This window comes from Lagenorhynchus albirostris, chromosome 2 (assembly GCF_949774975.1).
Source record: "Lagenorhynchus albirostris chromosome 2, mLagAlb1.1, whole genome shotgun sequence".
Lineage (NCBI taxonomy): Eukaryota > Metazoa > Chordata > Mammalia > Artiodactyla > Delphinidae > Lagenorhynchus > Lagenorhynchus albirostris.
Genome location: NC_083096.1, coordinates 185,328,880 through 185,345,250, shown reverse-complemented (window position 1 = coordinate 185,345,250; position 16,371 = coordinate 185,328,880). Strand labels below are relative to the sequence as shown.

The window sequence follows — 16,371 nt, the reverse complement described above, 5'->3', positions numbered from 1 at the left end:
AGCTCCCGAGGACCCGTGACCCCCACAAATAGCCCATCGCAGACTCCGCCCCAGGGACGAGGTTCTGGCGCGCCCGTCGGTCCGCAGGCGCCTGGCCGGCAGCGAGAGGCCGCGTCCACGCGGGTCCTGCGCCTGAGTCGCCTCCCGGATAGACGCGCGGAGGGACCCTTTACGGCTGGCAAGGGCAGCGGCGCTGGGACGGGGAGTGCCGGACCCCCGGCCGGGGGCGCGGGGGTGTGGCGGAGGCGGGAGGGGAGCTGCAGGCGGGGCGGCCGGAGCTGGAGGGGGAGGGCGGGAGGGGGCCGTGCCGCGCGGCGCGGGGCGGGGCGGCTCCGGGCTCGCCGCTCCGTCCGCCCTCGCGCCCGCGCCGCGCGCCCTCCCGCTCCCGCCCTCTTGTGCCGCCGCCGCCGCGGCCGCCGGCTAAGCAACTTCTCGAGCTCCCGCGACCGGCCGGACCCCGGCGCCGCCCCCGGCCCAGCGCTCAGCCGGCCGAGGCCATGGACGCGCTGGCCTGGCTGCTGCCCCCGCTTCTGCTGCTCTGCGCGCAGCAGCACCGCGGCACCAGGTGAGCGAGCGCCGGGTCCGCGCTGCGCCGGGCCGCCCTCGGTGGGGAGTCCCGCGCCGGCCAAGCCCCGGCTGCCGGGATGGAGGCCCGTGCGAACCCATGCTCTTCAGGGGCCCGCGTCTTCCCGCACCCACAGGCTCCCACCGTGTCTGTCCCCCATCCCCCCATGACTCCCCCACCCCGTCTCCCCCGCGGGCCCTCCTCTCCGAACTCGCCGCGGAGATGCCCTTGGGCGCGGGCAGCGGCGATGTTCTAGGTTCTGGCAGCCCCGCCGCCCCGGTGCTGTCCGCCGTCCCGGTGCTGAACCCGCGCCGCAGGGCCGGTCGAGGGCGTCAGAGCCGCTCGCAGTTTGCCCCGGTGCCCGGGCTCGCCTGCTGAGCTCGGGTTCCTCGCCCCAGCCGGCACTTGGCCGATCCCTGGCTGGCTGGTGCCCTTCCAGGCGCGGTCTGAGCTCTCAGCAGGGCCCCAGCTTCAGGCAGGAAGAAAGGAGGGGTCCGGAGAACACGGGAGAGGAGGCTGCTCCCCTCCCTCGGGCACCAGCTTCCGTTGCCTTTAGCAGTCTGGGGTGGACACGAAGGCGCGTCCTCATGGCAGGTGTGGCTGTGGACCTCCCTTCTGGGACCATTTCTAATGCCATCCGACTGCAGGGTATGCGAGTGGGGGAGCCAGGTGCCCCTGGCAGGGGACAGACTCCGGATTTCTTTTTAACTGTCAGGAGAGGGGATGAGGTGCCCTGTCTTCCCCCGCGAAGGCAGAGGCTAAGAAGAAAGGTGCCTGTGCCGAGGCTCCCTCGCTCTGGCTCCCAGGGGCCAGCATGGTCCCAGCTCGCTTTTCACGTCTCTGCAGACTGGACTTGAGGTGGGCCCCGGGCTGCCCAGCATCCTGACCACTGAGTCTGGTTACCAGCCATAGGAGTTGTGAGGGGCCTTTTAGAAAATCATCTTGGTGCCAGGGCTGCAGGAAAAAACAGAGCAAAAACATCTCTCCCTGCCCCTTCCCCCCAGCATTCCAGACTTTGTGGTCAACCAACTGAGGTCGAAGACTTTAAAAGCCAGAAATCATTGAACACTGGCCTGTGTTTTGGCTGTAGTCACTTGGACAATACGTAACACGGCTCTGTGTGTGTGTGGTCAGAGCTTACTTGTTGGTGGGTGGAGGGCAGAGTCTGGCTTTGGTTGTAGACCTGGCTGTCATGTCACAGTCACAGGCAGTGCCCGTGTGGCCCCTGTCCCGGGGCCTTGTCCTGTATCAAGCCCAATGGGCTGTTCTCCTCTCTCCTCTTCCTGCTTCACGGTCCCAGAAAGGGCGAAGCGTTGAGGTGTGGCTGTGGAGGGATGTGCTGGGGGCCGGGGTTCAGCCGCCGGCTCAGGCCCACAGCTGCGCGCCGCAGTTCTGAAATCCAAGTTGCTCTGAGCCCCAAGTGTTTGTCCAAGTTTGACACTCAGTTGGCGGCAAAGCCTGCCTTGCTTGTTTTGTCTGTATCCACGCTACTCATGAGGCATATTTATACATTTCCTGCTGGAAAATTCTCCAGACACACCCCTCCCCAAGTCCATGAGTGCGTTATATTGCCTTTCTAAAATCTGCAGTGTTTTGAACTCCTGCCCCATCTGGCTCCTGGGTTGTTGGGCGAGGGGCGAGCCTGTCTGCCTGTGTAGGAAGGCCGAGGCCCCGGTTGGGACGAGCGCCTCTGGGCTTTGGGGGCCTTCGGGGCCTCTTTTCCCATCTGCTCTGCGTCCCTCCGCTCAGATACCAGGGCGACAGCGGCTTCCCTTCCCTCGTGCCCACCCCGGGGCGGTGTGAGGGGACATCGGGGCGAATGGAAGGGCCTCTTTGTTGCCGCCCCTCAGCCCAGGTCCCGGGGCTGCTGGTGGGATGAGAAGGGAGTGGGCCGTGCAGCATTTGTGGGTCGGGTCAAGGCCACGCTTCCCCGAGCCTGAACATCCGCTCACGCAGCGGCCGCCCGAGCTCGCCGGCTGCCTCCCCGAGTGGGTGGCCTTCCGGGGCTGCCGGCACCCCCGTCTCCCTGGAGAAGCTGTGCCCGCGGCTCCTGCCTCGCCCTCACCTCCCGTGAGCACGATCGTCGTGGTGTTCGCCTTGGTAACTGAGGTGCCGGCGCTGCAGCGGCTGCTCTAAAAGCAGAGCTGTCAGGGATCCGTGGGCTTCGTGCGCGCAGGGTCCGGGGTGGGGGGTGGGAGGATCCTGGGGCTGGTGCCTGCTGCCTCGTTCAGCTACACCCACCTTCCCTTCCCATCCCCAGGGGCACAGGCAAGTGACAGGGGTGGGGCTTCTCTCAGGGGGGCCTGACGGCACCCAGGAGCAGCCCCGGGAGAGCGGAAGCTGCCTGTGATTTCACGGCACCTGCTTTGTCCCACGAGCTTGAGCCTGGTGTGTCTCTGAGCTTCTGTTCCTCTAGTGAAACCCCAACCCTAGACCACCGCCGGCTTCCAGGGCCATCAGAGGAGTTAGACGCTCCCTCCCGGAATGCGGGTCAGAGTCCCAACATTCTGACCCCATGCAGAGCCCCCCATGGACCAGGTACCCCGCCTGCCCCACTGACTCTACCTGAACCAGTGGAGGAGGGTAGGGCCCTCCAGGACCCAGAGCACCATATGGCCCCGTCTCCAGCCCCCGCATCCCTTCGCAGCTGCAGAAGCGGCCACCTTGTCCCAGGTGAGATGTGGCACCGCAGGAGGCTGTTCCCTTCTCCCCCCTGGAGACGGCAGAGCTGAGAACCCACCGGTGTCCTGACACTTCCAGGCGAGCTTCATGGTGGGCGCTGCCCTTGCCCTTGCCTCTGTGCCCCTGAGCGTGTGTGAGGCCCTGGCCCAGGACAGGTGTGCTCACCTGTGCCACCAGCCCAAGGCCGGGAAGGGTGGTGTCTCCTGACGGCCTGGCTGCAAGCAGGCCAGCCGCTGGGCCGGTCCGAAAGTAAAGCCTCATTCCAGCCCCTGTGTGTCTGACCTTCAGGGTGAGCTCCGTTTGCGTTTCTAATTGTGCTTTACGTGGGGCCAGGGCTGCATTTAATTCCTTCTTTGACTTTGTTACCAAAGCACCTGCCCTGTCTACACGCTCTACCCAGCCTTCACCTGGAGGGACCCCGTGGGCCCGCGGGGAGAGCGGGTTTCGCAGGCCTCACCAGCTGAGGACCTCCTGGGTCACGTTCAGCCTTCCTCATGGGCCAGTATGTGGAGCAGACGAGGGGCCCAGGTGCCCTTGCCGGCGTTTCCCAAGCCCCGGCGGCCCGAGGCCTCTTGAAGCCCCTGAGAGGACGGCGTCCCGGGGCCAGTCCAGCTGGGTGCCGAGCTCCACCAACTCAGCAGCAGAACTTGCTCCCGGCCCCTCCCTCCACTGACCCTCCCTCGGTCTGGACCAGACCCTTCTCTGTCTCCGTGGCCCGTCCAGCCCATCATCCCCCCAACCTCCACGATGGCCCCCAGTTTATCCCCCCTATTCCCTCAGGATGCTTCCCATGCCCCTCCCTCACAGGCATCCAGGTTTAATCTAATTAATCGAGCAGCTCCTTGTTCGGAGTGCTGGTTTCCCCTTGACCCCGGAGGAACCCCACGGTCCCCCCTCCACACCCTCTGCCCCATGCCTGCCACCGCCCTGCAGGCCCCTCCCAGACCCCACCGCGTGGAGCCCTCGGCTGCCTCCTGCCTCTTGCCTCGGCCCAGACTCACTTTGTCTCTCTTTGGGCTGTGATGTCACTTTCTCGGGGAGGCTGTCCCTTTCTCCCCAGCCAGAGGGCTCCTGACCTCCCCTTCCTGTGACCGTCTTCATGCTCAAAGCCCCTCGCTTTGCCACCCCTTGCAGACGCTGACCTCTGGCCGCGACTGTCCTGGCCCGGCTCGGTCACATCTCTGGAACAGGGCAGCACCAAGGGTCGCACTAGCCAGATGGAGGCGTGGATGAATAAATGCGTGATCAAGGCAGCTTCCTTCAGGGGCCCGGGGCAGGGCCAGGAGAGGGATGGGGGTTCAGGGGAGGTGGGGGGAATCAGCGTGGGGACATGGGGGGGCAGAATTAGCGCTGGAGCAAGAGGTGGGGACAGATGGCAGAGGGTCTGGAGGGTCAAGCGGGCGTCTAAGAGGGCAAGGCTGGAGTGCAGGAGTCGGGGGCAGTAGCAGCTGGAGGCAGGCAGGAGGCTGGGGCCATGGCGGCGGGGGACGCGGTCTGCGGTGGCCCAAGTGGGGGGTGGTGGGGGGGCGGGGCACAGGCTGAGCCGACAGGCTCAGCGGTAGCCGGTCCCACGTCCGGAGGGGAGGGGTGGGGTGGCCAGCGGCAGCACCGCGGGAGCCCAGAGGGGTCAGCGGTCTCGTCACGGTGGCCAAAACGGCCCAGAGTGGGGCGCCTGGGCACGCGGCCACGCCGGACTCTGGGGAGAGGAAGGAATGGCCTCAGAGCTCCCAGCTGCTCTGCACCCACACCCTGGCGCATCGGCTCCCCTGCGGGCTCTGGATGGGCTCGGGCCCCAGGTGCCCTGGAGGCCTTCTCTGCCCACTGGGGACAGCAGTGATTCAGAGGAAAACAAGAGGCTTCCTCCTGAAAGTCCCTCCTTGTTCCCTGCTGTCAGGTTTAGGAGAAATCCTGCCCGCCCCCCCCCCACCTGCCGTGGCCTGGAGGAGCAAGGGTGTGTGAGGTTCCCGGGGCTGCTGTAACAAGCGACCACAAGCTGGGGGACTTAAAACAGGGGGGGTTTATTCTCTCGTAATTCTGGAGGCCAAGGTGTCGGCAGGGTCCATGCCTCTCTGCAGCCTCCGGTGCTGCCGGAGTCCCTGGTGTCCCTCGGCTTGTGGCCGCATCACTCCATCCCTGCCTCCGTGGTCAAGTGGCTTCTCCCCGTGTGTCCATTTCCTTTTCTTCTAAGGACACCAGTCATGGATTTAGGGCCCACCCTGGTCTAGCATTTCATCTTAACTAATTACATCTGCAAAGCCCCTGTCTCCCAATAAGGTTCCATTCTGGGGTTCTGGGTGGACATGAATTTGGGGGTGCTGTTTCCCAGAGGGCGAGCAGAAGAAGGGGGATGGGCAGAGCCACTGGGGGGCTTCCAGCAGTCGGCGTGTGCAGGCCACGAGACGCCTGTGTCGTTGGGTCCCCGTGCGGCCCCACCAGGGACAAACACGACCAGCACAGGCTGTCAGTGAGGTTAATCTGAAACCAGGGTGCGTGGCCCCCAGCTGCTCCGGGGTCAGGCTAAGCCCCGGAGGCATGTGGCAATTTGGGGAGATCTGGAGACTGCTTGGGAAGGGACAGAGAGTGGGAGGCCGGCCTGCAGCCTCCCCACGGGTCCTCGGCCTGGACCTGGGTCCCGGGTTTGGGACCTCACCCTCTGTCTCCCTCTCCCCAGCCTTCAGCCTCCTGGTCACACGTCTTTTCTCCCAAGTCACCTCCTACAGGACACATTGCCCTCAGAAGCTGAAAGGGAGGCCATGTGCTCTCGTTGGGGGACCCCAGGGGTGGGGATGCTGGCTGGTTATGGAGGGAGCCGGGGGCCTCTGCCTGACCTGGGTAGCCTCCCTCAGGGCTGAGTGAATGGGATGTAAGCTGAGTATAGAGGCCAGTGGAAGACGCCCAGGAGTCCTGGGCTCTGCACCTCCCGGGGGCTCCCTGTGTCCGGCGTGAGTTCCTGGGACTGGTCAGGTCCAGCCCGCAGGGCCTCCCCCCTGTCCACCCCTGGCCTAGGTGCCCAGGACAGGCTCTGTCCCTGGCACCCTGCCTGTGACCAGAGGGCCTTGCGTTTCCAGGGCAATGAATGACATTGGCGACTATGTCGGCTCCAACCTGGAAATATCCTGGCTCCCCAACCTGGACGGCTTGATAGAGGGCTACGCCCGCAACTTCCGGCCTGGCATCGGAGGTGAGAGTGGCCGTCGGGCTCGGGCAGACCCTGGGTCCAGTGCGGGTGTGAGCCCTGCTTGGCTCTGGGCTGGCGCAGAGGCCCGCTCCCCTGAGGGGCGTGCCCGAGCTGCTGCACCAGCCCCCAGGGAAACGGCTAGGAAGGTGGATCTGCTCAGGCCGCAGGCTGGCCTTCCCTGCAAAGCCCCTGGCTGTTCCCTGTCCCGCCTTCTGGGGCATTCGCTGGCCTGGCTGAGCGGCCGGGGGTGCCGGGCCCTGGCCTCAGCCCCACGTGCCTCGGGCCTGGCTCCTTCCTCGCAGGCCCCCCTGTGAACGTGGCACTCGCCATCGAGGTGGCCAGCATCGACCACATCTCTGAGGCGAACATGGTAGGTCCCACCGGCCTCCGCCCCGCCCCCGGCCGCGTGCCCCAGGAGCGAGCGGAGGGGCTGACGGCCGGGCCTCTGCGTCGCCCCTCCCCCGCAGGAGTACACCATGACGGTGTTTCTGCATCAGAGCTGGCGCGACAGCAGGCTGTCCTACAACCACACCAACGAGACTCTGGGCCTGGACAGCCGCTTCGTGGACAAGCTGTGGCTCCCTGACACCTTCATCGTGAACGCCAAGTCCGCCTGGTTCCACGATGTGACGGTGGAGAACAAGCTCATCCGGCTGCAGCCCGACGGGGTGATTCTCTACAGCATCCGGTGAGCCCAGCCGGCTGCCTGCCCACCCACCCCCCACGGAGCGCACCGCTGGGAGCTGGGGGGATGGGGGTGGGGGGTGGCGGTATTTATATCCCCCGGCAACCAGCAGCTGCGCAGGAAGCCGAGGTTGCTGGCCGGAAGCCAGCAGAGGCCGCTATTTGGCTAACGTGTGCCCTTGTCTTTTTAAATTGAGGTGAAGTTCACATAACATCAAATCAAGCATTTAAAAGTGAACAATTCCGTGATACTTAGCACACTCCCCATGTTGTGCAAACATCACCTCTACCTACTTGCCACGTATTTCGCCCGAAAGGAGACCCTGTGCCCGTTAGCAGTCACTCCCCATCTCCCCTCTCCAGCTCTGCAAACTGCCAATCGGCTTTCTAGCTTCGTGGATTTGCCTACTCAGCACATTTCACACAAAAGTAATCATACGCTACGTGACCTCTTGAGTCTCCTTTTTTTCACTTAGCATAGGGTTTTCGAGATTCATCTATGCTGTGACATTTGTCAGAATTTCCTGCCTTTTGATGGCAGAGTGACATCCCATTGCATGGATGCGCCAGTTTTGTGTATCCGCTCCTCCATGGATGGACCGCTGTGCTGGTTCCACGTTTGACTGTTGTGAGCTGTGCTGCTGTGCACACACGTGTACGTGTATTGGTTTGAATGTGTGTTTTCTGACACATGCCTTTTAAAAGTGGACTTAATTGCCAACACTTTAAAGATCAGGAGATTTACATAAGAATCTAAATTCTCTTGGAAAACCAGCACACTCGGCAACACCAGCCTTTTCCCAGGCTGCATGGTCAGTGGGGACGCCTAGAGGCCGTCCCCAGGGGCAGACCAGGGGGCTCGGGCTGGACCCGCCTTCTTGGCCGCCGGCTTAGCCAGCCAGCTGTTCTGAAGGACGAGGAAAGTGAATGAAATCCGGTTCTTGATCCCTGAAGACTCACAGATATCTGTAACGTGGCCACAGTTTCCAGTTTCCACCCAAATGCCAGCAGCTTGCCGGCGGCAAGACCAAAGGCAGCCTGCTGCCGCCCCGTGAGGAGGCCGTACTGGCCGGTGCAGGAGCGTCTCGGCCATGTTGGGCCAGAGAGACGCCGGCTGCCGGGGGCTGGCCTCATCCTGGGGACCCACCGGTGTGTTGTCTGGGCAGAATCACCTCCACGGTGGCCTGCGACATGGACCTGGCCAAGTACCCCATGGACGAGCAGGAGTGCATGCTGCACCTGGAGAGCTGTGAGTGCGGGGCGGCGCGGGGGCGGGGTGGCAGGGCGGGGGCGGGGCAGAAACAGAAGGACGGGAAGGGAGAGAGGGGGCCGGAAGGCCCTCCTGCTGCGGGTCAACGCCCTGCCCAGGACAGCCGGCCCTGGAGCCCAGACAAGACACGTGCCTGTGTCACTGGGCCAGCATGGCGGCCCCTGCGGGTCACCCTGGCAAGGGCGACCTGCCCTTTGGCCAGCTCATCTGGCCTTGCCCACCTTTCCGAGGTGCCAGGCGTGGTCCCAGGCCTCCTTGCTCCCTGCCTCTGTGTATCGGGCTCCCAGCACAGGCAGGGCAGTCCTGCGAGGGCTGCCAGGGGCCTGGGAGGGGGCGCCAGGCTCTGCGGCCCATGTGGGCTCTCCTGCAGACGGCTACTCGTCCGAGGACATCGTCTACTACTGGTCCGAAAACCAGGGGCAGATCCACGGGCTGGACAGGCTGCAGCTGGCCCAGTTCACCATCACCAGCTACCGCTTCACCACGGAGCTGATGAACTTCAAATCGGGTAACGCGGCCTCTCGCGGCCTCTTCCCTGTGAGCCCCGCCGGTGGCTTTCTAGTGCTTTCTGCAGAGCCGCTAGCCAGCCCCGAGGGCCCCCGGAGGCTGCAACTGGAAAACCGCTGGTCGGCGCAGGCTGTGCCTGGCCGAGCCGCTCGGGACGAGCCCTAGCGCGGGCCCGGGTCAGGTTTCCTCCGCCTTACTCCTCGCTTCTTCATTGCTTCCCGGGGTTCGAGGGGTGCCGGGGGGCTCCAGGGCCAAGCCTGTGTTGGCTCCTGGCCCCTCCCGGCCCCTCCCGCCCCTGCTGCCCGGTCATCGGAGCCAGCGAGCCCAGGCTGGCTCTTTCCTCGAGCTGGGCTGTGCACAAGCAGGGCAGGAGAGGGGTGCACTGCGCTCTGGGAGGGGCCCACGGGCCAGCAGCAAGGCCGGAATCTTTCTCCTCTCCCTCCTCTGGTGGCCCTGCCGCAGGGCCGGCCCCTCTCCTGACCCATCAGGCTGTGGGGGGAGGTGGGCACAAGGGTCTTCCTCTCTTTGGAGGCCGGCAGTGGCCCCAGTTCCCGCTCAGCGCCCCTCTCCCCGAGCACTGCCCTGGGTGGTGGGCCTGGTGCTAACGGGGGTCTCCGGCAGCCGGCCAGTTCCCCCGGCTCAGCCTGCACGTCCACCTCCGGAGGAACCGGGGCGTCTACATCATCCAGTCCTACATGCCCTCCATCCTCCTGGTCGCCATGTCCTGGGTCTCCTTCTGGATTAGCCAGGCCGCAGTGCCCGCCAGGGTGTCTCTAGGTACGGGGCCCTGGCCTCTCCCCCGCGGGAGCTGGTGGAAGGAGGGAGTCTGGGAGCAGGGCCCTAACCCCACTTGTCCTGAGCACAGACCTTGCCTTGCAGTCCCTCGGGCCCACTGTCCTGGGGCAGTGGCCAGCAGGGCCGGGCCTGGTGACAGGAGCCTGACCTGCACCCGGGTGGGTTCCAGTAGTGACACCACCTGTCCCCACAGGCATCACCACGGTGCTGACCATGACCACGCTGATGGTCAGTGCCCGCTCCTCCCTGCCGCGGGCGTCGGCCATCAAGGCGCTGGACGTGTACTTCTGGATCTGCTACGTCTTTGTGTTTGCCGCCCTGGTGGAGTACGCCTTCGCCCACTTCAACGCTGACTACCGGAAGAAGCAAAAGGCCAAGGTCAAGGTCAAGGAGCAGAGGGTCGAGGTGAGGCTGGGGGTGGGCTGGGGTTCTCACGTTCAGGACGAAGGACAGCGCCCCCGCCCAGCACCAGGAAGGGTCAGCATTGCCGGCGGGGCAGGGGGCACTTTTTCCTGTGCTCAGCCTGGGACCCTCTGCCGCCTGCTCTACCAATAGAGCCGCTGGCCTGGGCTGGGGGTCCTGCCCCTCGCTCGCCAGCCACTCAGCCTGCCCCTCCCCCTCCCCACACAGATGGACGTGAAGAATGCCATCGTGCTCTTCTCCCTTTCGGCCGCGGGCGTCACCCAGGAGCTGGCCGCGTCCCGCCGGCAGTGCCGCGCGCCCGGGAACCTCATGGGTTCCTACAGGTCGGTGGAGGTGGAGACAGAGGAGACGAAGAAACAGGGGGCCCAGGGGGGCCTCCGTGCGCTTTTCAAGCCCATCGACGCGGACACCATTGACATCTACGCCCGTGCCGTGTTCCCCGCGGCCTTCGCCGCCGTCAACGTCATCTACTGGGCCGCGTACGCCATGTGAGGCCGGCTTCGCAGGTCCCATGCCCGGGACCTCCTGGGGGAAGGACCCCCGGGGGGCTCTGCGTGTTTCACAGGGGGGAGGACCACGGGCCACATAAAAGGAGAGGAAGGCCTCAGCCTCGCTCAGCACCCCCAGGCTCTGTCCCCACCCTCACCCGGACCCCTGGTCTGCAGAAGACGGCCCAGCAGCCCAGCCTCCTGACCTGGGAGCCAGGCAGGCACCGGGCCCCAGGGAGCTTTGCGTCTGACTCGGAAAAGGATCCTGATTCTGGGACTTAGCTCTGTGGGTTTGGACCACGGAGGGGGAGGAGGCCGGGCATGGAAGGTGCGCACCTTCTCGGTGAGAAAGCGGGAAGGCCTTTGGTCCCAGCATGAAATAAAACGGAGCCTTTGGCCGCTGCTTAAATTCACTGTGGCCTCCTCTGCTGGAGCCTGGAAGGCTCTCCTCCCACTAGCTCGACGGGCTCAGGACAGAGGGACTTGGGGACCGGGACTTGGGGACCGAGACTTGAGGACAGAGGGGCAGGGGGGAGGCACGGGGGCTGGAAGAGCCACTCACCCCCAGTCCCTTGGGTGCATGGCCGGGGGTGCCACCTCAGTGTCTTCTGTACGTGGTGATGGGAGAACAGAGACCACCAAGTCCCCATGAACACCCAGCCCCCTCCCACATCTGCTGCCACCACAGGGTGGTGGCACAGGGTGACGGCACAGGGTGACAGGGTCGCAGCTCTCAGCAAGGGGCCCGGGTCACCCCTGCACCAGAGCAGGGCAGGTCCTCGCACTCAGAGGGGACAGAGGCGACTAGAGGGGCGGCTGTGCAGCCGAGCTGGGTCGGGAATGCCAGGCCCAGTGCCCTGCTGTGACCAGCCAGGCCACGACCCCGCTGGCCCTGAGGTGCCCCCGCGAACCACCTCGAGGGGCGTGTGACGGTGACTTTGTGGGAATCAGGAAGCGTGCCCTGCTGGGCCACCTGCCCAGGGTGTGCTCTGTCCCCAGGCCACGGGAGCAGGCGCTGGGGATGCTCACCCACTGCAGGGCGTAGCTGGCGGAGTGACCCCTGAGGCCAGCTGGTCCAGCCAGGGCTGCAGGGCCCAGCGGCCCCCCACGGGAGCAGCCGTGTCCGAGGCCTGCCTCCCACCCAGGGCTCACACCTCGAGCTCAAAGGCCCCTTACCTCCTGAGGACGCCTCCTTGCGGCAGGCTGCCCCTTGGGCCCCTGCTCTAAAGGACTAGGCTGCAGGGCTGGGCAGGCTCATCCCAGGGGGCAGGACCGCCCAGGGAGCGGGGCCTCCGGGCCCCAGAGTGACTGACGTGGGAGCAGCAGGAAGCAGGTGGCCGAGACGCAGCAGAGCCTGGCTCTGGGTCGGCCAGGGCCCCAGGCCATGCCTGGCCAGCTCTGACAAGAGGCCAGTGACGCCTCTTTCTCCCCTTCCCAGATGGGCGCCCTCTGGCCTGTATGTCTCCAGCAGCGTCCCTGCTCCCTCCTCCTGGAACATGGAGAGTGGCCCGGGGATGGGACGTCCAGGCCCCGATGGTGTCCTGAAGCTACTGGGCTGGGCCCGAGACCGCCCACAGCACCCTCCGCCCCCCGGGGTCCTGCCCTACGGCCTGCCTTCCACTGGGGCCTCTGGCGGATGCGCGGGTGGGTTCAAGGTTCCCGGAACTGCTGTGCTCACCTGGGTCCGCTGCCAGGACCCTGCCCACCCCGGGGCCCGCCTCCCCCCACCTTCTTCACGGCTCGCGGGCTGCCCTCCTTCTGCCGCACGGTACCCACAGGGAGCTATTTCAAGCTGGGCTTTGTGGCCGCCTTGGGCACCCACGCAGCGAGGCCCGCCCGGGCAGGAGCCTTCGCTCGGTTCTGCAAGCGGCAGTCACTCCCTCTAGCCGGCAGCTGCTATTTCTGCCCGCATGTTTCCAGGGCCAGGAAGAGGGACGGGAAGGGCTGACGCTCTTTAAATGCGGGTTCTGTTCCGGTGCTGATGGCACGAGCAGACTGAAGGCCAGGGCGGATCAAGGTTTGCAGCTGAGAGGAGCTGGCTTGGGCAGGGGTGGCAGCGCTTCCTGAGCCGGGGCACCTGGGCCAGGTGGCCGGGTGGGGCGGTGGCCTGGGCTCTGCGTGCGCCTCATTCCAGCAGGGACGGTCTTTGGCGGCTGGCAGCTTCCTTGTCTGTGTTCTCCCGTGGAGGCCGGGCTGCGTGTGCTGCCCACGTAGACTCCTAAATGCTCCCCTGAGCCTGGGACAGCTTCTTCCCCGAGGCTGGAGGGGACAGGGCCCCAGGTCCCTTCCGTCCCCTGTAGCAGGGGGAAGGCCAGCACGGACCCCTCCCCCTTCCAGTGAGGCACAAGGCTCACCGTGCACAGCCCACACCTGGGGGCGCCGTTTGGGTTCCCTCAAAAGCAGAGCTCGAGACAAGGACCTGGTAGAGGGAGTTTATCTGGGGGGAAATTAGTTTCCTGGAGTGGCCGTAGCGAAGTGCCACAGACTGGGAGGCTTAAAGCAACAGAGATTCAGGGAATTCCCTGGCGGTCCAGTGGTTAGGACTCTGCACTTTCACTGCTGTGGCCCGGGTTTGATCCCTGGTTGGGGAACTAAGATCCCACAAGCCACACAGCACGGCCAAAAAAGAAAAGAAAAAGAAAAACTCATGCTCTTACAGTTCTGGAGGCCAGGAGTCCAAGATGCAGTGTGGGAAGGCTGGGCTCCTGGAGGCTCTGACGGCAAGCCTGCCCCTGGCCTCTCCCCAGTTCCTGGCACTGTTGGCAATTCCGGGCGCCCCTCGGCTTGATGGACGCATCACCCCATCTCTGCCTCTGTCATCACGTGGCTTCTCTCTGTGTGTCCCTCCTCTTCTCGTAAAGGTAACTCTCATCGGATTTGGGGCTCCGTAATCCAGGGTGACTTCACCTTAACTAATTATAGCTGCAAAGACCCTATTTCCAAATAAGGTCACATTCTGAGGTTCTGGGTGGACATGAATTGGGGGGGACACCGTTTAGCCCAGTACGGAGGGTGACACCCCAGATGCAGGAGCAGGGTGTGGGGAGCACGGAGGAGGGAGGGAAAGTCTACAGTGGGCCACCAGGTCCCATTCCACTGGGGACCCCTGCAGAGCCCTGGGGAGCGGGCCCCGAATAGTCCTTTCTTTAAAAAATTGATTTATTTATTTGTCTGAGCCGGCTCTCAGTTGTGGCACGCGGGACCTTTAGTTGCTGCATGCGGACTCTTAGTTGCAGCATGTGGGATCTAGTTCCCTGACCAGGGATCGAATCCAGGCGCCCTGCATTGGGGGTGTGGAGTCTTAGCCACTGGACCACCAGGGAAGTCCCCCAAATTGTCCTTTTGAAGAAGAAGGGTCTGGGGCTTTACCACCAACTCCCAGCCCTGACGCCCTGGAGGGCACTGGAGACGCTGCCCCTTACACTGGGGACAGTCACCCCCGCGGCACTCACGCCTGCTCAGGGTGGCACTGGTCCTTCAAGGTGGCAGCTGTCACGGCAACAGCAACAAATGACAAGGACGTTTAGTGGAGCGAGCCACAGTCGGTGCCACAGCTGTGGTCAGCCTGGGGCCGTGAGAAGAGGCCTCCTGCCCCGGCCCCGCACTGTCCCTGGCCGGCCTTCTGCTCGCTAAGGTCGCCTCTTGGTGCAGTGACCCACGCTGTATGAGGGCTGGTGCCGCCTGTCTCAGACGGTCCACCCTTAGTCACAGGTGAGCCCCCACATCAATAAACTGTCCCCTGTCCAGCCTTACGTCCACCCCCGCCCCCCAATCCAACACCTTCCAGAGCTGCTCCCACACGGCCAAGCACGCGTGAGCCGCGAGCCACAGGTTCTCCATGTATGCGCCCGCTCAGGCTGTTGCGACCCGGTCCCGGCTGTCAGTCTGGATGCAGTGAGGGAAGGCGGTGGGGGGTGGGGAAGAGTCTGAAGAGCGTGAGAGGGGGGTGGATCGTGTCCCCCGGGAGATGTGTTAAGTCCTCCTTTCTGGTACCTGTGAGTGTGATATTGGATATAGGGTCCTTGAAGATGCAGTTAAGATGTGGGTTTAAATGAAGTCCTATGGGATCAGGGTGGGCCTTAGATCCAACCCCTAGTGTCCTTATTTACAAAGAGGACACAGTGAGACAGGGAGACACCTTGTGGAGACAGAGGCAGAGAGGCGTCTACAAGCCAAGGAGCCCGAGGATGGCCAGGAAAGCAGCGGAGTCTAGGGCAGAGGCTGGCAGGGATCCTCCCCGCTGCCTGGAGAAGGAACCCGCCCTGCCCACACCCTCGTCGTGGGTTCTGGCCTCCAGACTCTGGGAAGAGATTTCTGCTGTCTGAAGCGCCCCCTCCGGTTGTGGTCCTTCGTTACAGCCTCCACAGGAAACGCATCCAACAAGCACCCTTTGGCGAAGGCATCCGCCTCAGATGTATTCTTAGGGACCCCTGACAAGGGAAGCCTCTTTCCCACAAACAAGCGGGAGACAACTCGGGGGTACGAGACCCTCAGGTGAACTCAGGCCTAAGGACCCTGCACCTCAGGCACTATTCCCCCCATCAGGGTCCTGATCTCAACTAGAGAGGCCTGGCGAGGTGCGCGGGCCGTCCTCGGGGGGTCTGTCGCCTCACCTAGGATTGGACCTGGGGCCTGACGGTCAGCACCCGCTGCCATCTTGCTGCAGGAGCCAGGGTGGCCTGGAGAACTTTCCGGCTCTCCCCGCCTGCCCTGAGGCCACAGTCGGCTCCAGAGGCAGCAGAGGGAGGTGTGCAGGCCTCCCCTCACCTCCCACGTTCCACCAGCGAAGCCAAGCTGTTCATGACACCACTGAGTGGCAACCCCACGACTCTTCCAAGACCCAAAAGCAGCATCTGTGCAAGGACTTCAGTGCCTGGGGCGACCTTGGGAAGGGACCCCAGGACACAGGAGCAAGCAAGGTGGGGAGATGGAAAAGCCAGTGGAGTGTGGTTACTGAGCTGTCTCTGCAGGGTGGGGTTTCCATCCCCGGAGCCCCTCTGAGGGGCCCCTCGCCACGGTCCCCTGAGGATGGATAAGCCGGGTCCCCTCCCCCCACACCCACCCCCGGCCGAGGGTTGCCCGCCCCCCCGGGACATTAAGCCTCCACCCTTTCGGGCTGCCCCACCCCGGGCTGAGCAGGTCAGAGGAAGTCCCAGGTGGGACAGCGGTGGAGATGGAACGCTGGCCGTGAGCTCGGGCGGGGACTGTCCCCCTGCTGCTCTGAGGTTGGAAGTGAGCTGAGGGGACCTGGCCCAGGTGTCAGGAGCCGCTACAAGGAGGTTCTGGATTCCCAGGGTAACAGGGTGATCGTTTGGGGGAAAATGAGCGCGTTCTGCCTCCCCAGGTATGGCCCCTTGGGTGAGAAGCCCTGTACACGCAGCGGCTGAGAGCATGGGCTCCGGACGTGAATGCCTGTCATGTAACCTTGGGCAAGTGACCCACCTGCCCCGGGGACCGTCACCTGTTAAATGGGGAGACGATGGTGTATGGTTGTCGTGACCATTAACTGCTATAATAATAAAAGGCACCTACAGCGGTGTCTGTACCTTGTCCCACTCAGTAGGTGCTATTGGATGGCCCAAGGCACACGTCTTCCTGGGCTGCGAGGCGATTAGCCTGGTACAGGAGACACACAAAAGGTTAGTGTTTGGGTTTAGGTACTCGAAGTAGGATTTGCAGCGAAGACAGTACACTTGCAATCCGGGCTGTAGCTTGAAAATTCCCTGCAGTCTCTTAGGTCTCATTGAGCACAGCAAGGGCACTTCTAGGAGACGCTGGG

At 64.2% G+C, this 16,371-nt stretch overlaps 1 protein-coding gene across 1 annotated transcript; it reads left to right on the top strand.

Annotated features, from left to right (window-relative positions):
* The first annotated feature begins 787 nt into the window (after nucleotides 1-787).
* Nucleotides 788-11,005, top strand: GABRD (gamma-aminobutyric acid type A receptor subunit delta). The gene is made up of 12 exons (XM_060141996.1): nucleotides 788-922; nucleotides 2,522-2,665; nucleotides 3,194-3,238; nucleotides 3,326-3,402; nucleotides 6,316-6,428; nucleotides 6,728-6,795; nucleotides 6,893-7,113; nucleotides 8,276-8,358; nucleotides 8,750-8,887; nucleotides 9,508-9,663; nucleotides 9,875-10,086; nucleotides 10,312-11,005. Exons 1-12 carry the CDS (start codon nucleotides 788-790, stop codon nucleotides 10,594-10,596), a joined length of 1,677 nt encoding a protein of 558 aa, XP_059997979.1. The 3' UTR covers nucleotides 10,597-11,005.
* The last annotated feature ends 5,366 nt before the right edge of the window (nucleotides 11,006-16,371 follow it).